This window comes from Mustelus asterias, chromosome 18, assembly GCF_964213995.1.
Source record: "Mustelus asterias chromosome 18, sMusAst1.hap1.1, whole genome shotgun sequence".
In the NCBI taxonomy this organism is placed as follows: domain Eukaryota; kingdom Metazoa; phylum Chordata; class Chondrichthyes; order Carcharhiniformes; family Triakidae; genus Mustelus; species Mustelus asterias.
In genome coordinates, this window is record NC_135818.1 from 17,932,748 (window position 1) to 17,960,165 (window position 27,418).

Genomic DNA, 27,418 nt, shown 5'->3' on the forward strand with positions numbered 1-27,418 from the left:
TAGCCATGGTAAATGTGTGGGGTTACGGGAATAGGGGCCTGGGTAAGACACTGTCAGAGAGACGGTGCAGATTCGATGGGTCAAATGGCCTCTTGCGCACTGTAGGGATTCTATGAACAACACAGGGCAAGAAATTCCTCAGATCTGCTCCTGCTTTACTGGAAATGTGACTGAAACTCTGCTTACACTGCATTCCCACTGAAGCTACTCTGAAATGGGAGCAGATCCAAGGAATTTCCCACCCATTATGTATGTTACATTAAAACCCAAGTGGCTAAGTGAAGTGAGCAAAATTAAAACTGCTGAATTATTCTGGGTTATTAGACAGAACTATGAAAAAAATACTGTTTCTTAGCTCCAATGGACATGCACAAGGCATGAATCTCTGAAAGGAGGAGAGGGAGGAAATGGGGTTCAGCAAAACATATTTGGAAACCATTGAACTAACTGCCACAGACGATTGGTTGGAACTGAAGTCAACTGTGTCTCTGGGCTAGTATTCTTTAGTCAAAAGGCCCTGAGTTTAAGTTCCAGTCCAGAGAATTGAGCACAAAATCTAGGCTGACACTCGCAATGCAGTACTGAGGGAGTGCTGCACTGTCAAGAGGTGTTCTCTTTTTGATGAGATGGAGTGCTCTCATGTGAACTCCAGGTCACTTTCCTCAACCAACAGAAATGGGAATAAAAGAGACTGTCTGGTCATTACCATATTGCTGCTTGTGGGATCTTAGTGTGCAAATTTAGTAATGATTATACTCCAAAATGCATCATTGGTTGTAAAACACTTTGGGATGCCCTGAGATCATTAAAATGCTATCTAAAGTCTTTGAGGGTTCATCTGTCCCATCATAACCAACTGTCCATTTACCCACTGAAGTGCTATAAGATGACACTGTTGTTATGAAGAGGATCTGGTGAACCCAATGGGCAGCATGGTGGCACAGTGGTTAGCACTGCTGCCTCACATCGCCAGGGACCCAGGTTTGATTCCCGGCTTGGGTCACTGTCTGGAGTTTGCACATTCTCCTGTGTCTGCATGGGTTTCCTCCGGATGCTCCGGTTTCCTCCCACAGTCCGGAAGGCGTGCTGGTTAGGTGGACTGGCCTTTCTAAATTCTCCCTCGGTGTACCCAAACAAGCGCTGGAGTCTGGCAACCAGGGGATTTTCACAATAACTTCAAGTTAATGTCAGCCTACTTGTGACATTAATAAATAAACTTGCAACTTGAATTTTCCTTCAGTAATACCTCGCAGCATGGTCTGTTGCTGTTTTGCAGTGCAGATCAATCGGCTGATGCCTTCAATCACTTGGCTCTTCGACTCCAATTCTTTGTCTTTTGTCTTCTTGGGTAAAAACATCACTGCGAGAAAGATAATGAACAAATATATACAAAAAAAAAATTAAAATCTGGAGTGCAGCACTCCAGTTCAAAGTAGCACATTGAACCTTAAAAAGAAAACAACATTGAGATGCTGGTTCGGAGGTTATGACCTGGCTTCCTCCTCAGGGCATGAACTGGGGATGCACAAAAAGCTGTCAATCTATAAAAACTTTGATCAATTAGTGTATAATTAACCAATTACAATTCCAACTTGGACCATTTTTGCAAAAGCAGCACATGTACTGTGGTTTTAAAAGGGGCAGGCCAAGTTAAAGGCAGGTCCACCTTACCAACTACAATAGTAATTAAAGTTCTGCTCTGTGCAGTCTCTCACCCTTTTTGTTTTTCTCCTTTGTCACCACTGTCATGGACATTGTCGGCAGGGTTGTAATCTCTCCACCATTGGGTAGCCTGCTGACCTGGAGGGAACGGAAGGTACACTTCAGTGTGTTCTTTGCCGTGGCGTCCTTCTTCTCTGGATCCTTCTTCTTGTCAGCCAGTTGTTGTGCGATCCAGTAGTCAACCTGCAGTCCCATCAGCTCTCCGCTGTGGCCAAGGCTTTGTGAACTGTCGAGAGCCAAGTATCAAAAACTTACTGACTGCTCTTGCATTTCGTACCAGTGCTCACAAAAGCCCCATCATTTCACAACACTGGATATCTGGGCTAGCTGTCTGAACTATTAAGAACACTCCGTGTGGTAACTGTGAATTCACAGTGAATTCATGAGAGATGGATTCACCTGTGTGTTAGCCCACAAATGAGCTCTTGATCTCTGCTGCAAAATGCGGATGTTAGGACCTTTCTTACAACAAAGGAGGGTAGTTTAGAAGAAATTAAAGGACAAATAGACAACACTACCATAACATGCAAGGGAAAGGTGAGTTGAGATTCTTTTATCCCATTAACTGTAAAAGGGCAGTATGGCAGTTAGGGTAGCAGTATGCACCTCCTGCCAGATGTGGGAAATCAGGGAGCAATCTAATCTCCCTGACAACTTTGTCAGCAAGGAGTGTGTCCAGCTGCAGCTCCTCACAGACCACATTGTTTGGTTGGAGCGGCAACTGGACACACTGCAGAGCATACGGGGGCATTGAGGGAAGACCCTAGTTACAGGGAGATTGTCACAACACAGGTTCAGTCAGGTAGATGAGTGACTACCAGGAGAGGCAGGCAGGTAGTGCAGCAGTCTCCTGTGGCTATTCCCCTTTCAAACAGGTGTACCGTTTTGGATACTGTTGAGGGGGATAGCTTCTCAGGGGAAAATACCAGCAGCTAGGCCTACGGCACCACACCTGGTTCTGCTGAAGAGCAGGGTTGGGCAAAGAGGAAGTGAGCAGTAGTAATAGGGGACTCACTAGTTAGAGGCACAGACAGGTGTTTCTGTGGCCACGATCGAGCCTCCAGGATGATGTGTTGCCTCCCTGGTGCTAGGGTCAAGGACATCTCTGATTGGTTGCAGGACATTCTTAAGGGGGAGGGTGAGCAGCCAAAGGTTGTTGTACACATTGGTACTAACAACATAGGTAGGAAAAGGGATGAGGTCCTGAAGTGTGAATAAAGAAAGTTAGGTATAAGACTAAAGTGCAGGACCTCGAGGATAGTAATTTCTGGATGACTGCCGGTACCAGTGAGAGTAGGAATAGGAAGATTAGGCAGATGAATGCGTGGCTTGAGAGCTGGTGCAGGGGGAAAGGACTTAGATTTGTGGATCATTGGGATCTCTTCTGGGGCAGGAATGATCTGTTTAAGAGGGATGGGTTACACCTGAACTGGAGGGGACTAATATCCCTAGAGCCACTCGGGAGGGTTTAAACTAGTTTGGCAGGGGGGTGGGACCCAAAACAGTAGGGAAACAGAAAAGAAGGTTGAGGACAGCCCAGAAGTTAAAGAGAGCACATTAAATAATAAAGGCAGTGTCAGTAGTCCTAGTACTAGACAGATCAGGCAAATGCAGGACAGAGAGCAAGGGAAGTCCAGATTAAACTGCATTTATTTCAATGCAAGAGGACTGATTGGCAAGGCAGATGAACTCAGGGCATGGATGGGTACATGGGACTGGGATATTATCGCTATTACTGAGGCATAGCTAAGGGAGGGACAGGACTGGCAGCTCAATGTTCCAGGATACAGATGCTATAGGAAAGATAGAACAGGAGGTAAGAGAGGAGGGGGAGTTACATTTTAATTAGGTATATTTCTGAGGATTCGCCCACTGAGTCTATATGGGTAGAACTGAGAAATAAGAAGGGGGAAATCACTTTAATAGGGTTGTACTACAGGCCCCCAAATGGTCAGCAGGAAATTGAGGAGCAAATATCTAAGGAGATTATAGTTAGCTCTAAGAAAAATAGAGTGGTAATAGTAGGGGATTTTAACTTTCCCAACATTGACTGGGACAGCCATAGTATTAGGGTCTTGGATGGAGAGAAATTTGTTGAGTGTATTCAGGAGGAATTTCTCATTCAATATGTGGATAGCCTGACTAGAGAGGGGGCAAAACTTGACTTCCTCGTGGGAAATAAGGAAGGCAGGTGACAGAAGTGTTAGTGAGGGATCACTTTGGGACCAGTGACCATAATTCCATTAGTTTTAAGATAGCTATGGAGAATGGTCAGCAGAAAATTCTAAATTGGGGCAAGGCTAATTTTGATGGTATTAGACAGGAACTTTCAAACGTCTGGCAGGCAAAGGGACGTCTGGTAAGTGGGAGGGTCCCAAAAGTGTGTTAACCAGGGTCCAGGGTAAGCACATTCCTTTTAGAGTGAAGGGCAAGGCTGGTAGAAGTAGGGAACCATGGATGACTCGGGATATTGAGGCCCTAGTCAAGGAGGAGGAGGCAAATGACGAGCGTAGGCAGCTGGGATCAAGTCAAGGAGAAGGAGGCAAATGACAAGCATAGGCAGCTGGGATCAAGTGGATCCCTTTAAGAGTACAGAGGGTGTAGGAGTAGAGTTAAGAGAGAAATCAGGAGCGCAAGAAGGGGACAGGAGATTGCTTTGGCAGATAAGGCAAAGGAGAATCCAAACAGCTTCTACAAATGCATAAAGGGCAAAAGAGTAACTAGGGAGAGAGTAGGGCCTCTTAAGGATCAACAAGGTCGTCTATGTGTGGATCCACAAGATATGGGTGAGATCCTAAATGACTATTTCTCATCAGTACATACTGTAGAGAAAGGCATGGATGTTAGGGAACTTGGGGAAATAAATGGTGATGTCTTGAGGAGTGTACATATTATAGAGGTGGTGGTGCTGGAAGTCTTCAAGTGCATCAAGGTAGATGAATCCTGATGAAGTGTATCCCAGGATCTTGTGGGAGGGCAGGGAGGAAATCGCAGGTCCCCAAGCAGAGATATTTGAATCAGCGACAGCCACAGGTGAGGTGCCTGAAGATTGGAGGGTGGCAAATGTTGTGCTTTTGTTTAGAAGGGCTGCTGAGAAAAGCCTGGGAATTACAGGCCGGTGAGCCTAACACCTATCGTGGGTAAGTTGTTAGAAGGTATTCTGAGAGACAGGATCTACAGGTATTCAGAGAGGCAAGGACTGATTAGGGACAGTCAGCATAGCTTTGAGTGGAAAATCATGTCCCACGAATTTGATTGAGTTTTTTGGAGGGGTAACCAAGAAGGTAGATGAGGGCAGTGCAGTCGACATTCTCTACATGGAATTTAGCAAGGCATTTGACAAAGTACCACGTGGTAGGTTGTTGCATAAGGTTAAATTTCACGGGGTCCAGGGTGAGGTAGCCAAATGGATACAAAATTGGCTTGATGACAGAAGACAGAGGGTGGTTGTAGAGGGTTGTTTTTCGAATTGGAGGCTTGTGACCAGCAGTGTGCCTCAGGCATTAGTGCTGGATCTACCGTTATTTGCCATTTATATTAATGATTTGGATGAGAATTTAGGAGGCATGGTTAGCAAGTTTGCAGATTACACCAAGATTGGTGGCAGTGGACAGTGAAGAAGGTTATCTAGGATTGCAACGGGATCTTGATCAATTGGGCCAGTGGGTGGATGAATGGCAGATGGAGTTTAATTTAGATAAATGTGAGGTGATGCATTTTGGTCAATCGAACCAGGGCAGGAGTTATTCAGTTAATGGTAGGGTGTTGGGGAGAATTGTAGAACAAAAAGAGATCATGGGGTACAGGTTCATAGCTCCTTGAAAGTGGAGTCATTAAATCCACTCAGACTTCAGTGGAAATAAATATTCATTACTTGGAAAATCATTGTCTCCTCCCCCAAGTCTCAAAAACACAATCCTGCTCACTGTGCAATTAGCTCCAAGAGAGACACCATGACTCCGCTGCAGATGAGTGTCCTTTCCGAGGTTGTGGGTTCAAGTCCCACTCCAGGGAGACTTGAGCTCAAAATCTAAACTGACACTCTGGTGCAGGCATTGAGAGATGCTGCAGAGTCAAATGGACACTAAACTGAGGCCTTATTTGCCCCCTCAGGGGCATGTAAAAAGATCCCATGGCATGCTAACAAAGAGTAGGGAAGTTCTGAAATAAGAGAAAATACTGGAAGAACTTAGCAGGTCTGGCGGTACCTGTAGAGAGAGAAACAGAGCTAATGTTTCAAGTCCCATATGACTCTTCTTTGAAACCATAAAGCATTTTGAGGCAATGAAAGGCCCAAAAAGTTCAATACCTTCTTTCTACAGAGTTGCACAGGTACATCCACTGAGGGTGAATCTATCCCTTACTGATCAATTGCCCAATATGCTCATGATGACAAGAAACCAGCTGCCTAGCCACACAATAGTACATGTAGTTCATAGAAGTTCCAAGACATTGCTGCAGGAGTTCCTTAGGGTAATGTCCCAGACCCAACCATCAATACTTCATCAATGACCTTCCTTCCATCATAATGTCAGAAGTGGAGATATTGGCTGATGATTGCAATGTTCGGTACCATTTGCCTCAGATGCTGAATTGTCTATTTGCAGCAAGACCGGGATAATATTCATGCTTGGGCTAAAAGCGGCAAATAAGGTTCATATCACTCAAATGCCAGGCAATGGCCATTTCCAAGAGAGAATCTAACCATCTCCCCTTGACACCCATTACCATCACTGAATTCCCCACCAACAGCATCCTGGAGTTACCAATGACCAGAAACCTAACCAAACCAGCCATTGAAATACTATGGCAGGTCAGGGTCTGGGAATGCAAGTAACTCACCTCCTAACTCCCCAAAGCCTGTTCACCATCTACAAGGCACAAATCGGGAGTGAGATGAAACAATCTCCACTTGCCTGGATGAGTGCAGCTCCAACAACACTCAACAAGCTCAACACCATCCAGGACAAAGCGACCCGTTTGTTCGGCACCTCATCCACCCATCATCAATGCACAGAGGCAGTAGTGTGCATTATTTACAAGATGCAATGCTCACCGATGCTCAACAGACTCTTCCCATCCACACCTTCTACCACCTAGAAAGACCAGGACAGCAAGTGCATGGGAACACCACCACCTGCAAATTCTTCTTCAAGCCACACACAATCCTTACTTGGAAGTATATTGTCATTCCTTCACAGTCACTGGGTCAAACTCCTGGAATTCCCTTCCTTACAACATTTTGGGTGTACCTACACCAGCTGGACTGCAGTGGTTCAAGATGGTGGCTCACCAACACCTTCTCAAGTGCAATAAGGGATGAAAAACAAGTGTTGGCCATACCAGTAGAGCTTGCACATCCCACGAAATAATAAAAAAGCCGATTTCTAATACATACCTCGAGTACAGTCCGCTTCCGACCGAGGGTGAGGAAGGAGGGGTAGGGGAAGCTTCTTTCATCGCTGGAGACAGTGTTGGAGGAGTGGAAGACAGGATACTGGAGCCTGAAGTGGCAGCATCATCGGAATCACCTGCAGGAAATGTAACCTTATTTAGCACAATTGCGGTATGAGCTAATAACATAATTTAAAATAATTTTTAAAAATATCAAATGTCACAAGTCACAGTACACTTTTGATCAAGAGCAAAGTTCCACTCCATTAGTAGTTCTCAAATTCGGTCCATTATAGACTTTCCAATGAGTCTATGAAATATTGTGAAAGCTATACTGTCACATGTGCAGTGCAGAATGCTCTGTCTGTCTAGCCTAGGAGAGGAACACATGGCTGAGATTGGAATAAAAGGAAACGCCTGTTCTCTTAAAAGCATTATTAAAACACACATAGTATGCAGTGCTTTCATAAATATATTAGAATCAAGATCGGGGTTGGGGGTGGGTGGGTCCATAGGTACTCATCCATTTGAGAAAGGATAATTCAACCAAAAATATTTGAGAACCGCTGCTCTTACCTTACCCCATAAGCATTTCCCGATGGGAAACTGATTCGAGTTTGGAGGAAATTACCAACCTGATGTTGCTGACGACTGTTCCACAATCCCAACTTTCACTACCTGCAAGCATAGATGTTATAGATACAGTATAATGTATTAAACATACAAAAAGCAAGAATCAGCGAGCCCTTAATGTGATGCATGTGAAAATATATCAGAAAATCAGCTCATGTTTTGGAAGCACATTCCCACAAGATAATTTGCATGAAAGATCTGGGCTTGTTTGTACAGCATGTGAAGTTAAAAAGAACCCACACAACTGCTGATATGAACCCACACAACTGACTCTGTCTTGTAGAATGAGTAAGAAGTTTAACAACACCAGGTTAAAGTCCAACAGGTTTATTTGGTAGCAAAAGCCACACAAGCTTTCGAGGCTCTGAGCCCCTTCTTCAGGTGAGTGGGAATTCTGTTCACAAACAGAACTTATAAAGACACAGACTCAATTTACATGAATAATGGTTGGAATGCGAATACTTACAACTAATCCAGTCTTTAAGAAACAAAACAATGGGAGTGGAGAGAGCATCAAGACAGGCTAAAAAGATGTGTATTGTCTCCAGACAAGACAGCCAGTGAAACTCTGCAGGTCCACGCAACTGTGGGAGTTACAAATAGTGTGACATAAACCCAATATCCCGGTTGAGGCCGTCCTTGTGTGTGCGGAACTTGGCTATCAGTTTCTGCTCAGCGACTCTGCGCTGTCGTGTGTCGCGAAGGCCGCCTTGGAGAACGCGTTCTCCAAGGCGGCCTTCGCGACACACGACAGCGCAGAGTCGCTGAGCAGAAACTGATAGCCAAGTTCCGCACACACAAGGACGGCCTCAACCGGGATATTGGGTTTATGTCACACTATTTGTAACTCCCACAGTTGTGTGGACCTGCAGAGTTTCACTGGCTGTCTTGTCTGGAGACAATACACATTTTTTTACCCTGTCTTGATGCTCTCTCCACTCCCATTGTTTTGTTTCTTAAAGACTGGATTAGTTGTAAGTATTCGCAATCCAACCATTATTCATGTAAATTGAGTCTGTGTCTTTATAAGTTCTGTTTGTGAACAGAATTCCCACTCACCTGAAGAAGGGGCTCAGAGCCTCGAAAGCTTGTGTGGCTTTTGCTACCAAATAAACCTGTTGGACTTTAACCTGGTGTTGTTAAACTTCTTACTGTGTTTACCCCAGTCCAACGCCGGCATCTCCACATTGTAGAATGAGTACAGCTTTTCAATTTCGGGATATTATAGAATTTTTGTCCTTTTATGTTCCTGTTGTTTATGTACAGGGTATAAGTTATCATTCAGTTATGACAAAAAATAAGCAACCTTATGACACAAAAGCTAATTAAGCCAATGCTTAATGCATATACCTTCGCACAATTCAGGTGAACACTCGTCAACCCAACCCTTCAAAACACACACATATCTTCAAACTTCCCTCCCACAGATATCAATAACTCAAATCTCTTCATGCAGAAATGCAAGATTGCCACCTTCAGTTCTGCTCCACAAACACAGGCAAGTGATCTCCCTCAGCAACTCTCCCAAAACCACATCTGCAAATGCCTTCAACTTTCCTTCAATACATGTACGCAAGCCATCAGCTCCCTATATAACACTTCCGTATCCCTCCCAACACACACCCCGCCCCCCCGTATCCCTCCCAACACTCACCCCGTTCCCCCGTATCCCTCCAAACAGGCACTCACCCACCCCGTATCGCTCCCAACACTCAGCCCCCCTCCGCATCCCTCCCAACACTCACTGCCCCTTCCGTATCCCTCCCAACACTCACCGCCCCTTCCGTATCCCTCCCAACACTCACCACCCTCCGTATCCCTCCCAACATTCACCGCCCCCTCCGTATCTCTGCCAACACTCAACCCCCTCCCCCCGTATCTCCCTCCCAACACTCAACCCCTCCTCCGTATCCCTCCCAAGACTCACCTGCCCTCTGTATCCCTCCCAACACTCACCCCCTCCTCCATATCTCTCCCAACATTCACCCCCTCCTCCATATCTCTCCCAACATTCACCCCCTCCTCCGCATCTTTCCCAACATTCACCCCCTCCTCCGTATCTCTCCAAACACTCAATCCCCTCCATATCCCTCCCAATACTCACCCCGCTCCCCAGTGTCCCTCCCAACACTCAACCCCCTCCTCCGTATCCCTCCCAACACTCACCCCTTCCTCCGTATCCCTCCCAACACACCCCTTCCTCCGTATCCCTCCCAACACTCACCCCTTCCTCCGTATCCTTCCCAACACTCACCCCTTCCTCCGTATCCCTCCCAACACTCACCCCTTCCTCCGTATCCCTCCCAACACTCACCCCTTCCTCCGTATCCCTCCCAACACTCACCCCTTCCTCCGTATCCCTCCCAACACTCAACCCCCTCCTCCGTAGCCCTCCCAACACTCACCCATTCCTCCGTATCCCTCCCAACACTCACCCCTTCCTCCGTATCTCTCCCAACACTCAACCCCCTCCTCCGTATCTCTCCCAACACTCAACCCCTTCCTCCGTATCCCTCCCAACACTCACCCCTTCCTCCGTATTCCTCCCAACACTCACCCCTTCCTCCGTATCCCTCCCAACACTCAACCCCTTCCTCCGTATCCCTCCCAACACTCACCTCCCCTTCCGTATCCCTCCCAACACTCACCCCTTCCTCCGTATCCCTCCCAACACTCACCCCTTCCTCCGTATCCCTCCCAACACTCACCCCTTCCTCCGTATCCCTCCCAACACTCACCCCTTCCTCCGTATCCCTCCTAACACTCAACCCCCTCCTCCGTATCCCTCCCAACACTCACCCATTCCTCCGTATCCCTCCCAACACTCACCCCTTCCTCCGTATCTCTCCCAACACTCAACCCCTTCCTCCGTATCCCTCCCAACACTCACCTCCCCTTCCGTATCCCTCCCAACACTCACCCCTTCCTCCGTATCCCTCTCAACACTCAACCCCCTCCTCCGTATCCCTCCCAACACTCACCCCTTCCTCCGTATCCCTCCCAACACTCACCCCTTCCTCCGTATCCCTCCCAACACTCACCCCTTCCTCCGTATCCCTCCCAACACTCACCCCTTCCTCCGTATCCCTCCCAACACTCACCCCTTCCTCCGTATCTCTCCCAACACTCAACCCCCTCCTCCGTATCTCTCCCAACACTCAACCCCTTCCTCCGTATCCCTCCCAACACTCACCTCCCCTTCCGTATCCCTCCCAGCGCTCACCCCCCCCATCCATATCCCTCCCAACACTCACCTCCCCCTCCGTATCTCTCCCAACATTCACCCCCCCCTCCGTATCCCTCGCAACACTCACCTCCCCCTCCGTATCTCTCCCAACACTCATCCCCCCGTATCCTCTCCAATACGCATCCCCCTGTTTTCCCCCTATACTCACCACCCCTTCATATCACTCCCAACGCTCATGCCCCCCGCCCCATACCCTTCCCAAAATTCATGACCCCCCTCACACTAAAAGATAACTGAGTGTTGGGAAGGGTGCGGAGGAGAGCGTGAGTGTTAGCAGGGGTACGGAGGAGAGCGCGAGTGTTGGGAGGTGTGTGGAGGAGAGCGCGAGTGTTGGGTGGGGTACCGAGGAGAGCACGAGTGTTGGGAGGGGTATGGAGGAGAGCGCGAGTGTTGGGAGGGCTATGGAGGAGAGCGCGAGTGTTGGGAGGGGTATGGAGGGGGTGCGAGGGCTGGGAGGGGTATGGAGTTGAGTACTAGTGTTGGGAGGAGAATGCAAGTCTGGGGCATTGCCAAACTGGGAGCTATTGTCGGTCAGCAGCCACAGGGGGGGGCACGTGAACAGGGAAGTAGGCATAGAAACAGGGAATGGACAGCATTATGGAGGAAATGTGATGGAAGATGGCAGAGCATTGAATGCATTAAAGGCCTCAAAAACGTACAAATGATAAACATTCAAATATAAAACTGAAATAACTTACTCCAATGAAGGGAATAAATTTCTGACAGGAGTCTTCATCTGGGCTATATATTGAGGAAAAAAATGAAATTAAATCTAATCCATGAGGTTAAGTGGGAAGGAGAGCCAAGCAATGCAAATATTTACATGCAGTTACAAATCAGTTTTACCAAAGACTCATGATTGAATTTGCATTATATGCAGGATCATATCTTCATATAGCTGAAAAGAATTATGTACAGCATATTGTATTAGCAGGAGAGTAGTGTACAGTACAAGTGGGGCTTCAAGCAGGGAGAACTCCAGCCAATATATATATTCCAATCTATTTTAAAAAGTGAATTTTAAAAAAATGATTCTGTGGTGTTGCTTTGAAGAAATTTCCCAGAATGGCACTAAGGGTGAGAGAGGGTGATGCAGAAGAGACTGGATTTGCACTCAAAAGACTCCTAAGTGCACTGACCTCTTTAAAAAAAATCATTCGGAATCAAACTGTGAAGCAAGCTGTTAGGACCTACATAGTGGTCCAGTGAATGATTGATGAGGAATTACTCCTGCAATTCCTCGTATATACTTCTACCAGTTAAAGACAAGGGTATGTTTACGGGTCAGAATGTAAATATTAAAAAGGAAGAGATAAAGGGCAGTGTGAGAACATTACGTAACTACAGATGTCAATATTGTGAATAGGAAAGTTACAGGAGACACAGTCTTTGGTAAATGCCAGGATAAATGTTGGGAATATTACAGGTCACAGGAACTACGTGAGAACCGGAACTGTTACAGGACACAGGAACTCTTGGGCCAGTTCTTGAAGTTTCTGGTTAATGTCTGTTTCTGGGTTAAAACACTAACTTTGGTGACAAGGGTTAGTGGTCCAATTCCACTGCAATTAGATTCTACCTCCATATATCAGTTTGATATTTGCTTCTAAAGCTTAGATGGAATAATTTCAAAGGTCCCTGCTGATGAATGAAGTACCTAAAATAAACTGTCAGGTTTCTTTAACTGTGAAGCTAGTAGGGGCAATCATTGTTGGCTGCAACTAAAAAGGAATGCCTGGGTAAAAGTGTTATCTGATAGGTCCAAACCTTAAAGGCCAAACTCTCAATTTACTCTGCATCTGGGGATACTGAGAAAGATCATGAACTAATAAACCAGTGTTTCCAGGGAGTGCAGTCTGCTGAAACTCCAAAGCAGAGGCAGACAGTCCATGTGTAAGTTTAATTCTCTGTGATGGGAATGTTCAATGTCCTATGGGTTGGAGTGGGCTGTCCCATGAGGCTCTCTATTAGACATCTCTGCTGTCAGGTATAGAGTGGCATTGACATATTCTGGCCGGCCCTTTCCCACTCTAAGATTCAGAACAGTGACTCAGAAGCGCCATAATATTAGGAAAAATGTTGATGCAGCAGGAGCAGTTATCAGCAGTACTGTATTGCTTCAGTGTGGAAGTGCTGTGAACCTCAGGCACACTACCACACAGTTTGCTGCAACTCCTACTATGGGCAGTTTGCTGGAGTCCCTCACGCACTTTCATGCCTCTGTACTGCAGTAATCTGGAGGAGATGTCAGCACACTCCAAAAGCTCAATTAACACACTCAAATCACAAGCAGCTGGATCACTCCAGATCACAAGGCAGCCAAGAGGCTATCAACCAGTTAGTGAATAAACAGGGGTAAGAAAAGCCGGCAGAATCGAAGGCAAACTATTTAAGCCAGTCTTTTTCTTTCACTTTTTTTTTTAAACAGGCAAGAAATTCTTATGCAAGTGGCCTGGAAAACTAATTTCTTAGTAAGCACATGGGGCTGTTGAACTTACAATCAATTGTAAAGAAATTTAGTATCCTTTATTGGACAAGGCAACTTTTATGTGAAAGGCTGGTTTCAGGGTACAGCAAAAAAAAAGCATCACTTGTCACAAGGCTTCTCTAGTTCCCTGTAAATAGTTACAACCATTGGCAATATAATGGTGCACAAACCTATTAATAAACAAAGGATATTGGGCTGCAATTGTATTCCTGACATCCTGCTAGGATTGTTCTTACAACCGAGAAGGTTAGACGGTGATTTAGAAGAGCTATTCAAAATTATGAATGGTTTCGATATGACTCATCAGGAGAACGTTTCTGTTGACTGGAGGATCAGTAACCAGGGAGACAAATTTTGGGTAATTGGTAAAGAACCCAGAGGAAGAGGAGAGCTTTTTTCTTTTCACACAGTGACGATCTGGAATGCACTGCCTGAAAAAGTATTGGAAACAAATTTAACAGAAATTGGGAAATACTAGAGCCAAATTTTCAGGAATATGGGAAAGTGCAAGGTAGGACTAACTGGATAGCTCTTTCAAAGAGTCAGCACAGGAATGCCAGGCCAACTGATGTAGGAGCCAATGCTCTACTGAGTGTAAATAAATGAGAATTTACCACTTGTCTATTGCAAAGCGAGGAGAAACATATCGTTAGATGCAGTCAGCTCAAAATTAGCAGTCAGAGGGGGTTACCCAAGTGGCAAAGATTCCACTGGCGCTGGCCCAAAATAGTTCAATTATTAAAACAGTTTTTTTTTAAATGGAAAAGAATACACAGACCCTCATCAGCAGGAGGATAGAAACTAGTTCCAATGATTTCTTGTGTGTATTACTTTGACAGCAAATACCAGCGCTGTGATTACTACCACTGAGAAGGCTAAGAGCTCTCATGGGAACACTGTCACCTCCAGGTTTCCCTCCAAAATTCGCCAATGATACCAAACTTGGAGTGTGTCGATAGTAAAGAGGATACCAATTGTGTTAGCAGGTGAAATTTAATAATGAAAAGTGTGAGGAGATACATTTTGGCAGAGTTAATATAGACTTAATGGCACAGCTCTAAAGAGTGCACATGGACAGACCTGTGGGTTCTTGTGCCCAGATCTTTGAAGGTGGTAGGACATGGTTGGAAAAACATGTGGGATCTTGGGCTTCATAAATAGAGGTATTAAGTACAAAAGCAAGCAAGTTATGCTGAACCTTTATAAAGCTCTGGTTAGGCCTCAACTAGAGTACTGCATCCAGATCTAGTGCCGAACATTACGAAGAACATAAGGGTGTAGAGGAAATTTACCAGAATGATTCCAGGGATCAGGGATTTTAACCACCAGGCTAGTTTGGAGAAGCCAGGGTTGTTCTCCTTGGAGTAAAGGAGATTTGACAGATGTGCAAGATTATGATAGAGTTAAATAAGGTAAATAGAAAAAAAAACTTCCCATCAGCTGATGGTACAAGGAGTAGGCGGCATAGATTTAAAGTTTTGAGTAAGGGTTGCAGAGGGCAGGGGGATGCAAGGAGGACCATTTTACATCGTGAATGGTAATGGCTTGGAACTCTCAGCCTACAAGGTTGGTCGAAGCAGAGGAGATCAATGATTTTAAAGGGAAGTTGGATGGGCATTTGAGGAAAATAAACTTGCAGGGCCATGGGGATAAAAGCAGGGGAAATGGGATGAATTGGATTGCCCATAGAGACCTGGCTTGGACTTGTTGGGCCAAATGCCCTCTTTCTGTGCCATAATGACTTTATGATTCTAAATCTCATTGAATATTGACTTAGACATATATTGCAGTGCATTCAATGTCACAGAGTCAAAATTCTGGAACTCCCTGATGGAACTATGGGAGCACTTTCACCACAAGGGCTGCGGGTCATAAGGCAGCCCCAATATCACCTTCTCCAAGTCAACTGAGAATGGATAATAAATGCTGACCTTACTATCCATAACCTGAACAGAAGATTGTCCAGAGCTGTTTTTATTCGATTCTGCCATGTTTAGTGAAGATGACATTAAAGCACAATACAGTGACATTAAGGCAACTGTAATGTATTGAGATTCATCTGCATATCTTTCGAGGTTATTAGCATAGAAGGGAGAAATTAGGTGGAATAAAAGTTTACATAAGCAAGACCAGATAAAGTATTAACTTCTATAGCAGATTATTCTTCAGATATACCAGTGAATGGCTTCTTTCAAGTTTGCAAGTATATTTACAAAGAATACTAAAAGTGTACACTACTCTCCAAGGTTAACATGCTCCAGCAGATGGACCAAATCGCCACTTTTAATTAATACAATCATAATCCAATTATCAGAACAAGCAAATATGTTAAGCCAAGAAGAGAAGAAAAGACCGGCATTAAATATATATCAACAAAGCATTATATATATTTAAAAAAATTTAAACCCAAGCAGACTCTGGTACCTTATGTTAAAATCAAAATGAAAGCTCTTTTTCCTTTATTGAAAGCAACCACAAGAAAACAAAAATCACACGTTATTACACGGAACAAGTTGAACTGAGGGTTGTATCAATATAAGGACTTGCCCCTTCCTCACTGGCTGCTGAAACTTCAGTATTAAACACTGCCTGCATGGGACCTATATTCTGTACCGATTAAGGCCAAATGTAGATATTACGAAGTGTTACTGATGAAACAGACCTTGCTCAACATTAGACTCAGAACATTTCTATTTTCAATGCAAGTATGCCCCTTTTATCATGTCTACAGCTTTCAATGCCATTCTCGCTCTCCATTGGAAGTTTTAGCTTGGCACAACACAGTAGTTCAAATTGTGCACACCTATCAGGGCTATAGGCTAAGTGCTAGCAGATGGGATTAGGTGGGAGTTCAGGTGTTTCTAATATGTCGGTGCCGACACGATGGGCTGAAGGGCCTCTTCTGCGCTGTATGATTCTATCTGTTGTTGGATCAGGAGAAGTTCTACAAGGACATCATTTTGTAACATGGCACAAACCTCGAAGGAGAATTCATTGGGTTTGTCTGTGTCATCTGAGGCAGTCATGATGTGGAGATGCCGGCGTTGGACTGGGGCACCAGGATATCGCCTGGATATTCAAATCCTGTCAGACTGCTGGTGAAACAAAGCGATATCCACACAGAGGATCAACTCGGAATGGATGGCGGGGGTGGGGGAAGGGGTGTTGGTGGAACGAGGTAGGATACTCGGCTCATAGTTCAGAAGCCTTTAGGGCAGTCATGCTAAACAGATATAATTTTAAGTTGATTTTTCTTTTAAGCAGAACAATTGTCTTGTTGACATCCATCAAATTGACTTGGTTTTCAGTGCGTAATTTTGCAGCCAAGACATAGCTTTCAACTCATTAAACACTATAAACAAAACCTGCTCATTTGAAAAGCAATTGGTAAAAAATCCATTCAAACTTCTTTAAGTTTCTGATGCTGCAGCTTCTTAGCTATAATCAGCTGTTTCGGTACAGCATACTTCAGGTGCATTTGTCTACATCTATAATACCTCATTGAAAAAGTTGCAGGCAACCTGTGCAAATTGGCACTTTAACTGCAGCCAGTGTGAAAAGGGCATTTGAATGTTAAAGTAATAGCCACACAGGTTAAGCATGAAGGTAAACCACAAATACCAAAATCCCAGGCTGCTTTAACATGACTTGGTTATCACAGAGGAGAATACAAGTGTTTAATCATAGATCTTCCTGTAAAAAGGCTTTTCCCTTAAGAGTTTTGCAACAGTGGAATACGGATTCTGTTCTGTTACATGTTATTTTATTAGGCAATCTTAATTCCAGAGTCTGGTCATCTGTACTACTTGCTTATCAAAACCAATTACAAAGCATTGTGATTACTCTGTAATGCAGGAGTGACTGAACACAGCTGTGGGAGCTGAATGGTATGGAGCCAATTTTAAGTGCTCCACCAATGGTTGCCGTGCCATCAGCTGCTCAGGCCCTTTGCACCACAATTCCATCCCTAAAGCTCTCTGGTTCTCTTTTCCCCTTTACCTTCCTGCTTAAAACCCCTCTTTTTTTAAACTGAGCTTTTGGCCAACAGCCCTAAAATCATCTTATGTGACTTGGTGTCAAAACTTGCTTCATAATGCTCCTATGGAGTGCCTTGAGACATATTATTAATGTATAAGCATGGAGCTCCTTTCTCCTCCCTCATCCTGAATCAATGACTTTGTCTGTATCAGGATCAATAACCTCCTCCCTATGCCTTTTGCTGCTGACATCAATCCAGTTCCCTTACACAGTTGCTCAGTAAATTCTTTGTTCGTGACTGTATCTCTACTGATGTTAATCCAGCTCCCTCACACTGTCACTCAGCAACCCCACCCCCAGCACCGTGTTACTGACTGTATCTCTACTGATGTTAACCCAGCTCCCTCACACTGTCCCTCAGTAACCCCTCTTCCCCAGCACCCTGTGTTACTGACTATATCTCTATTGATGTTAATCCAGCTCCCTCACACTGTCACCAGATAACTAGTCCTCCATCACCTTCTGTTACTAACTGCACCTCAACTACATTAATTCAGCTCTGTGGGGTTCGGTAAATCTACCTTTCAACACTTTTGCTAATGATTGTGTTTTTCTGCTCTCAATGCAAGCATCTATTTTGGATAAAAATATTGCAAAGAAAATCCACAAAATGCTAAACTTAACTCCACTTTTTTTAAGAGATTTTATTTTTGAAAGAGATAGTCAGTGCTGAGACAATCCAACTGTTAAGTTCCATGATCCAGTTAGTTAACATCCGTGGCTACATCTAAGCAAAAGAGGTGCATGTTACTGGCTGTCCTAACAATCCTTCAGAGTCAAGCACTCTGCATTGGAATGAGGTGTTTGCTCTGAAAGAAAGGTTACCTCTGATGGCATGCAATAAAAAGAATATTCAGCAAACAGAGGTCCTGCTGCCTTATAACAGCTGCAATATATAACAGAGAGCTTCATAACAGCATTTCATGAAAGAAACAGGTAAGCAGTGAGAGCAACAGATTGGTTTATGGTCAATAAAGTAAATATTTCTGTGACAATGTGCACTATTTTCATACCCCTGGTGATTAATACCTCTGTACGGACTCAAAGTGATCTCAATGGCCATTACCTGCTGACCACGGGCAATTTTATTTATTGCCATGGGAACGATCTGTTGCTGTCACAGAATATCATTTGCTAACTGTCCTCTGATTGCAAAGAAACTCAACCTCAATTCAATGTGAAAATGATGGCTGTACCTTTTCTGCTTGTAAGTTAACATAGCTTCTGCTATAGGTAGTTGGTGGGAGATGTTTGCACTGGAGATGTACTGGGTAACTCTAGCGACAACATCCGGTATTTCCTGCACTGCAATTAGATACAATCAACAGATTGGACAACTCATTAGTTCCAGTAATAACAGTCCATCTTTCTCACAAAAACACAACTGCATCCACAAAATGAGAGAGAGAGAGGAAGAAAAAATAGTAAACACATTTCCAGCAGAGAGGTTCTAAGAAATAACCAGCAGAGATTCTGAGAAATAATACACAGTAAAAAAAAGACTTGCATTTATATTGTGCCTTTCAAGACTGCAGACATCCTAAAGCACTTTCCAGCAATTAAGTAAATTTGAAATGCAGTGATCGCTCCAATGTAGGAAACGTCACAGCTAATTTCTGCACAGCAAGCTCTCGCTAAGAGCGATAAAGTAACGTCAGATTATTTTGTTTTATTTACTCATTCATCAGATGTGAGTGTCGCTGGCAAGGTCAGCATTTACTGATCATCCCTAACAGCCCTCGAGTAGCTAGCGGTGAGTCACTCTCTTGAACTGCTGCAGCCTGTGCGTTTTATCTTGTTTCATGGGATGTGAGCAACAGTGGCAAAGTGAACATTTGCCCATCAGTAATTGCCCTCGAGAAGGTGGTGGCAAGCCACCTTCTATAATTGCTGCAGCCCAGCTCATGTAGGTACACTCACAGGACTGTTAGGTAGGGAGATCTAGGCCTATGTCCCAGTAAGAGTGAAGGAATAACGATACAATGCCTAGTCAGAATGGTGTGTGGCTTGGAGGGGAACTTGCGGGCGGTGGTGTCCCCTTGTATCTGCTGCCTTTGAGCTTCTTGATATAGAGGTCATGGGTTTGGGAGGTATGGTTGAAGGGGGCTTGGCGAGTTGCTGTAGTGTATCTTGTAGGTAGTAACACTGCTTCCGCGATATGTTGTGGTAGAGAGAATGAATGTCTATGGTGGGGGATGAGGTGCCGATCATCAACCAGGCTGCTTTGTCCTGATTGGTGTCGGGTTTCTTGAGTGTTGTTAGAGCTGCATCCAGGCAAATTGAAAGAAACCCACTTCCAGATTTTTGCCTCGGCAACAGTTCCGGAATGACAATAAGTTCCAAGTCAGGATCCTGTGTCACTTGGAGGGGAACTTGCAGGTGTTGTTGTTGCATCTGTTGCCCTTGTCCTTCAAGGTGCTAGAGGTCAGGCATTTGGAAGATGCTTAGAAAACTGCTATCCTACTTTATGTTGGTTGAGGAGTAAATGTTGGCCAGGACATTGGACAGAACTCCCCTGCTCTTCCTTAAATATTGCATAGGATTGATAACGTTCACCTCAGGCCAGGTGGAACCTCAATTTTATCTCTCATCCGAAAGACTGCACAGCTGTGATAGTGCAGCATTCCCTCTCTACTATTAGAATGTCAGCCTAGATTTTGTACTAATGTCTCTGTAGTGGAACTTGAACCCAAGACTTCCTGACTCACCGGTGAGTGTGCTAGCATTGAATCACAGATCACCTTTAATCTGTGCAGTAACAATGACGTACATTCAAAAAAAAAAACAATAATTGCTGTGTAAATGTCTCTGAAGTAGCTTTAAGTTAATGCAATTAGAAAAATAAAAATTCATTTAATTTTGTTAAAATAACCCTCTGAGCATCAAAGGGTTCTTCTCCAATTGGAAAAATGACATTACTGTTAAGATGCTCCTGATAGCATTAGTGACTGGTGCAATATTAAGCCCAAAAGTTTTATTTATTAGTCACAAGTAGGCTTACATTAACACTGCAATGAAGCTACCGTGAAAATCCCCTAGTCGCCACACTCTGGTGCCTGTTCGGATACACTGAGGGAGAATTTAACATGGCCAATGCACCTAACCAGCATGCCTTTTGGACTGTGGGAGGAAACCGGAGCACCCGGAGGTAACCCATGCAGACATGGGGAGAACGTGCAGACTCCGCACAGACAGTGACCCGAGCCAAGAATCGAACCCAGGTCCCTGGCGCTGTGAGGTAGCAGTGCTAACCACTATGCCACCATGCCGCCCAGTGAAAGAATACAAGTTCAATAACAAGTCCGATTAGTTAGCAAGGGCAGTAGACCGCATTACAACTCGTTCCTGAGTTATTGGATGGGGAATCCTCCATTTAGGCGATAATTTATAGGAGTGTGCTGCAGTTAGAGTAATCACATAATAACCTACTGAGATTTTGGATGAGATAATTGGTCCTTCTACGATTTCCCTCAAATTTCTCACTATGATTCTTACACCAATCGCCCGAGATCTCCTTCCCCAACAGGAATTCCTATAAACCCTGTCCCACCACCTATGCTGACAATCTGTTCCACAATTCAATGGCCCTCTGACATGCTTTTGGAAGAGGTTGATCCTTCAAATAAAAATGAAGGCATTGAAAAACAACAGATAAATGCAACCACAATTGTGAGATACATAATCTCTTTTGTTTGAGCCTTTGTTTTGAACTTTTAAAATTTCAGTTATTGAGGAGAAAATGTGACAGTTGAAAATAATTTTCAGAAAGCATATCGAGAGAACTGTGGGAATCGGATGGTCAGGTTGTGCAGAAGGCGATGAATCTCAATATTAAACAGCAGGCATTGGGTAGGATTTTCTACCCCCCAATGCAGTGTTTTACGGCGGTGCCCGCCACTGACCGGCAGCGGGATCTTCCAGTCCCACCACTGACAATGGGTTTTCCTGTTGCTTCTACCCTCTGCTGCCAGGGAACCTGTGACGGGACTGGAAGATCCCTCTGGCGGGAATGGCAGGAAAATCCTACCCATTGTGTGTCACACAGTGTGACACCTTTATTGTTGAAAATACCTAATATAGCACTACCAACAGGAGCAATAGGGCCTTCAGAACCTTCAAAGAAATGTGCGCTAGGTACTGAATTTAGTTTATAACAGATGTGTATAAATATGTATGATAATGTCAAAACAAACAGTGCATCACTCACACAATCACTGCTTTCTGAACAGTCATGAAACCAAAATACATGGAAGCCTACAGTGAGTAATAAAGATTCACGTTTCAGTCACTTAAATATCACGGTCATCAAACCAAAGAACAGAACTGGGACTAATCTATTTTATCAATATCCAGTGAACTAAGAAAGCCAGGAGACTGAACCATTCATTTGCGCCAAGTTGTGTTGGTTAGTTCAGAGACCAGTTTCCATGATTTACTGGCACCACATTTAAGCACCACATTAAACAGAAATTAATAAAATGATAAATGCTTTTATGCAAAGAATAATCTAATCAAGCAAGGAGCTAGAAACAAAGACATAATTCCAATACAATTAAATAGCATGATGAGAGTTACTGTGCTACAGAAATGGTGGGCATTCAGGAATGGGCAAATGGCCCCAAGAGTAAGTCTTGACCTAATACAGCACTCTCGCCTTTGAATCAGTAGGTAACAGGTTGAATACCAACCTGCAGATGCTGAGCCCAAAATCTAGGTTGACACTTGAATACTGAGGAGACACTGCATTGTCAGAGGCACTTGTAATGATCTCTGTAGAGATCGACAGCTTAAAAGATTTGGAAAGGATCACGCAACAAGATTTCAAAGACATTTACTTTACCAAACTAAAAGCAATGTTGACTAGACACTGTTGCAGTAGGCAACTACAGAAAAGATTCCATATTTAAAATGACTGAAAATCTCGCTCTATAGTTATACTTTATTCTTTCCCTTAATTATACACTTTAATCTCCAAGAACGAGTCCAAAGCCATTCTGAGCTTCTTCTTCCTTTCCCAGCTGGATAACTTCAACTCTCCAAACTGACCTTCATGATGAAGGATGAATTGGAGGTCCCTCCTGTAGTCAAGGTAAATCTTCCAGCTTCATTTAAAGCCTCGCGAGCCTGGTGTCTCCCATCTGAACGTGAGCTCCAAACTGTATTCTGCGTGGTGAGCAATTCAAGCTTGCTGCCTCTATCGCTTTGCTCTCTCTTTCAGATTCTTGCAGACTGACTTTTTTAGAAAAATCTGCAATCCAATCTTACAATGGCTTCCTATAGACTCTTTCTCTCTCAAAACCCATCTCCATGGCCATGTGAATCATGTGGGCCTTGTATCCAGGTAGAAATGCTAATCAGGTATCCTCCGGACCCCAACTTGTTTCTACCTTGGAATTAAATATTCAGTTTAAAGCATAACTGTCCAGATAACATCCCTGGGACTTAGAGACTAAGGGCAGGATTCTCTGATCTCATTCATCTTGCCCGTATTGCCAGCAAGAAAGCAGAATTTGGCGCTCAGACAAAACGCCATTCAGTAGTGGCACCAGAGAATCCTAGTCGTGGGTGAGGTTGGAGGTTTCTGGCATAACAGTCTATCTGCCGGCACAGCTGTTCAGGTCATTGTTTAGAGGTGTAAATAGCTTGCATCATCTTCTCTGTAAAAATAATTTACATCTCCAACCTTTAAAGCTACCCAGGCATAATGTCAGCAGAATTCAGAGCAGGTCACAAAACCTAATTCATTCTTCCATTTAACCTTAAATTATATAGGCTCAGTCCTAAAACATAACATTCTTATAAGTCGTCTTCATGCATGTAAGACGCCTTCTTTCAGGTGAGATGTTAAACTGAGGTCTTCATTGCTGGATGTAGAACATTTCATGGCACTTTTTCAAAGAAGGGCAAAGAGCAAACATTTCTCTATCAATCATTTAAAACAGATTATCTTGTTATTTATCTCATACTTTTTGTGGGACCTTGTTGTGTGTTAAGTGGCTACTGCATTAACCTATGTAACAGTTACTGCACTTCAAAGAAACTATTCTCAGCAATTGCGTTATGTTATTCAACATTAAAATCACTGATCAAAATAACGAAACCAACCAAACACGCTGACAGCAGATTTCTGACAACAAGGTAACTCAATGTAGCCACAACACAAACAGAGGCACAGCAATTTCAATGCATTATAACACATTCTTTACCTATGGAAGGGGCCTCTGTTTTGGTGAAGAAATCTTGCCATGCTGTATCCTGGAAAAAATTGTTGTACCTGTAATCTATGGAGCTGAGGTATTTGGACACTGGGTGAGAACCTAGAGAGAAAAATGTGAATGTTTAAATATATTTAGCAAGACAACAGTCCTTCAATTCCAACCACCTTATCTACAAGTTGCTGCCTCTTTACTTTTACATGTCCATGTTTAACCTAAGATGGACAATGGGAATAAAGATTTGACCTAACCTTATAAATGTGACCATTCACTCACTTTTACAAAGAGTCATCTGGAGAATCTCACAGCACAGGAGGTCATGCAGTACACGGTTTCTGTCATATCCTTGAAAGAACAATCCATTTAGTCCCAAACCCCTCCTCGTTCCCCATTGCCCTGTAAGTTTTCTGCATTTCAGTTTATTGTAGTGTTTCGTCAACAACAAAACTGATGCAACTGCCTGCTAAAGTCCCAAGGTCCAAACAGTTGTCAAGATTGTGGAAATCCCAGCAGCTGTGTGTCAACACTGTGGGAGGTCCCAAAAGCTGCTCTGGAGACTGCAGGAGGAACTGGTAGCTACTGTGGAGATTGTTGAAGGATCCAGCAGCTGCTATGGAAGCTGCGGTAGGTCTTAAAGAAGCGGTCCTGTCTTCATTTTCCCCTTCCAGCTGTATTATAGAAGCTGCCCTATATCACTTCCACTTGAAACTGTATTATAGATGCTGTCCTCTATATAGTCCTCTACCAGTTGCATTGTGAATAATGCCTTGTACAAACTCAACTAAGCTGTATTAAAAAAGCTACTCTGCGCCTATTCTACACAGCTATGTTTTTGATAATACAAGTTTTAGATTTTATGATTCAGTTCAGCAAACTCTAATTGGATTCAAAAGAATCAATTTATGGCTTTTTACTAAAACTAGCAGATGTTCCAGTTTCTTCGGTTTTTTTTTACAGCATCACCACATAACACTTAATTTGCAATTCTATAAGTGCACCCTATGGCAGAACAGATGGCTGACACTGAGTCACACGGCAGAAATTCAAGTCATGTCTCTGCAGTGAAGCAACAAACATCCACCAAAAACACGACTTAGTTAAAACCTTAAAATCACTGCCAACCATCTGTTATTCATTATAGCATATCTCCCGAGTTTCTCATTTTTAATAAAATGTTAGACTATCTCTTCTTTGTCTTCCTTGATTTTTAAACATCTTGAAACCAAGATGAGTAGATTTTTGTTTGACACGGATATTAAGGAATATGGAACAAAGTTGGGTAAATGGAATTAAGATACAGATCTCCCACAATCTCACCGAATGGTAAAACAGATTCAAGTAGTGGAAAGACCTATTCCTATGAAATTGGTGTTCATAAAGGTGAGGGATGCCAGTGCTGGCAAATAGACCATATTCCCATCTTAATGCCCAATGGTGATATAAGGCACTTCAAGGTACAGCAGGGACGAGATGAAGGGTGGAACTTTCTTGACAATGCCCCATTGAGTACTCTAAATTTGTCAGCTTATAATAACCTCAATAACCACTGTTAGTATTTTCTGCACTCCTGGTTTGTGATACTTTCGTGTTTCTATTCCTTTGTTGGTTTCTAAGAGCAAGACACAATGCATGACAGAGGACAGACAGATGGTCACCTCCTGGTGACCAGCTCCTGGGCTAGCCCATGCTGTATATGAGCTGGCCACCAGGAGGTTCTAACACCATCCTGAGATGGACATTGCTACCATTTGCTTTCAACCTCCATGGACAGCATCAGCGGTTGAGGATTCTGGGTCTGTACTCGATGGAGTTTAGAAGAATGGGGGGGGGAGGCGGGGGGGGGGAATCTTATTCAACCTTCCAGAATACTGAACGGCCTGAATAGAGTGGACGTGGGAAAGATGTATCCATTAGTACGTGAGACTAGAATCCGAGGGCACAGGCTCAGCGTAAAGGGATGACCCTTTAGAACCGAGATGAGGAGGAATTTCTTCAGCCAGAGTGTGGTGAATCTATGCAATTCTTTGCCACAGAAGGCTGTGGAGGCCAGGTCATTGAGTGTATTTAAGACAGAGATAGATAGGTTCTTGATTGATAAGGGGATCAAAGGTTACAGGGAAAATGGGGTTGAGAAACTATCAACCGTGGTCAAATGGCAGAGCAGATTCGATGGACCGAATGGCCCACTTCTGCTCCTGTATCTTATGGTCTTATGCCTGGTTGTAACCGGAATGACATGGCCTAAATCAGGAACTACCTGTTCATTTGCAAATTCCCCTTTTAACTAATTCTTATCTCTAACACCTCCAGCTCAAGCATGAACAATCACTCAAATCCGTTCTGAGCTAGATCAAGGTGCAGGCAAAGCAGTTTGGCTGAAGTGAGACGACAGAAAGTATTTCAAGATATTTGCAGTGAACATACCAAGGGGAATGATGAGGAATCTCATGTAGCCAAGCCAGTCAGGAGTCTTGTGTGATAGCTGCTCCACAAAAAGCCGTAGAATAGCGCTTAGGTAATGCTGGGCCCCTGCCACAGTCACTTTAATGGGGTTTGGAGTCTGGGAGTTACAGTTGCAGCTGAAAACAAGTAGGAAAATTAAGCATTATCCAGTGTTTTTGTTTAATAAATACGTGACTTCAACAATAACTTGCATTTATATGCCATCTTTAACATAGCAAAATAACCAAAGGTTATTTTCCCCACAGAAATACTATAATTTTGACCAAGCAGCCCAAGATATTAGGATGCGGTCAAATAGGTAGGTTTTAAGGAGCATCTTAAAGAAGGATAGAAAAGCAGAGAAGTTTTGGAAGGAAATTCCTGAGATTCAGCAGCTGAAGGCACAACGGCCAATGACGAAGCAACTAAAATCAGGAATATGGAAGAGGCCAAAGTTGGAGGAGCTTGAAAATCTCCGAGCATTCTAAGGCTGGAAGGAGGAGGAGGAAGGGAGAATGATGGAAGACTGAAAATTGCGGCAATCAGGACACAGACAGCAAATGTTTGGATTACCTCAAGTTTACAGAGGGCACAAGACTGGGTGCCGGTCAGGAATGTGTTGAAATACTCAAGTCTAGCAGGTTTCGGCAGAAAGATGTAAGCAACTGCAGGTCAGTCAGTTTAACCGCAGTGATAGGAAAGCTTTTTAGAAATGATAATCCAAGACAAAATTAACAATCACTTGGGAAAGTACAAATTAATTAAGGAAATTTGTCAAGACAAAGTGCATTTAACCACAATGAGAGGGTTGGGGGTAATATGGTTCATATTGGACTACCTAAAGGTATTTAATGAAGAGCCACCTTATAGCCATGTCAACCAAGTTGAATCCCATGGAATAAAAGCAATAGTAATAGGAGTTGGTTGAGTGACAGGAAACAGACCATACCAGGCTCTGATGAAGGGTCATCCTGGCTCGAAACGTTGGGCCCTATTTTACCATTTTGATTCTAAGTGCTGGGCGGACTTGAAACTGGGAGTGTTTCAGATCTGACTTTTAGACTCGTTCTGAGGTGCCCCCATACGCGATCTGCCTGAAATAACATCAGCAATTCCAAATCACGCTGCAGAACCCTGTGGGCGGGGCTTATTGCACCGAATCCCTGCAGCTCCGATCGGCGCCTCCAACTGCGTATGCGCAGAAAGAAAAATAATAGAATGCTGCTCCCCTGCCACATC

At 43.9% G+C, this 27,418-nt stretch overlaps 1 protein-coding gene across 5 annotated transcripts in view; it reads right to left on the reverse strand.

Moving 5' to 3' along the window:
• pacs2 (phosphofurin acidic cluster sorting protein 2) overlaps positions 1-27,418 on the reverse strand; it is a 216,665-nt gene that overhangs the window by 6,381 nt on the left and 182,866 nt on the right. For 3 of the 5 annotated variants that reach the window (XR_013499993.1, XM_078233466.1, XM_078233464.1), the window contains 9 exons: positions 26,162-26,316; positions 23,729-23,839; positions 18,719-18,827; positions 15,909-15,941; positions 11,695-11,737; positions 7,752-7,794; positions 7,121-7,253; positions 1,716-1,948; positions 1,247-1,360 (listed from right to left, as the gene is read on the reverse strand). Coding sequence is in view for 4 of the 5 variants with exons in the window: in XM_078233466.1 (XP_078089592.1) it covers positions 1,247-1,360; positions 1,716-1,948; positions 7,121-7,253; positions 7,752-7,794; positions 11,695-11,737; positions 15,909-15,941; positions 18,719-18,827; positions 23,729-23,839; positions 26,162-26,316 (974 nt within the window). In the remaining variant the exon portion in view is untranslated. The remainder of the gene's footprint in view (positions 1-1,246; positions 1,361-1,715; positions 1,949-7,120; positions 7,254-7,751; positions 7,795-11,694; positions 11,738-15,908; positions 15,942-18,718; positions 18,828-23,728; positions 23,840-26,161; positions 26,317-27,418) is intronic. The other 2 variants (XM_078233467.1, XM_078233465.1) reach the window with 1 other exon arrangement.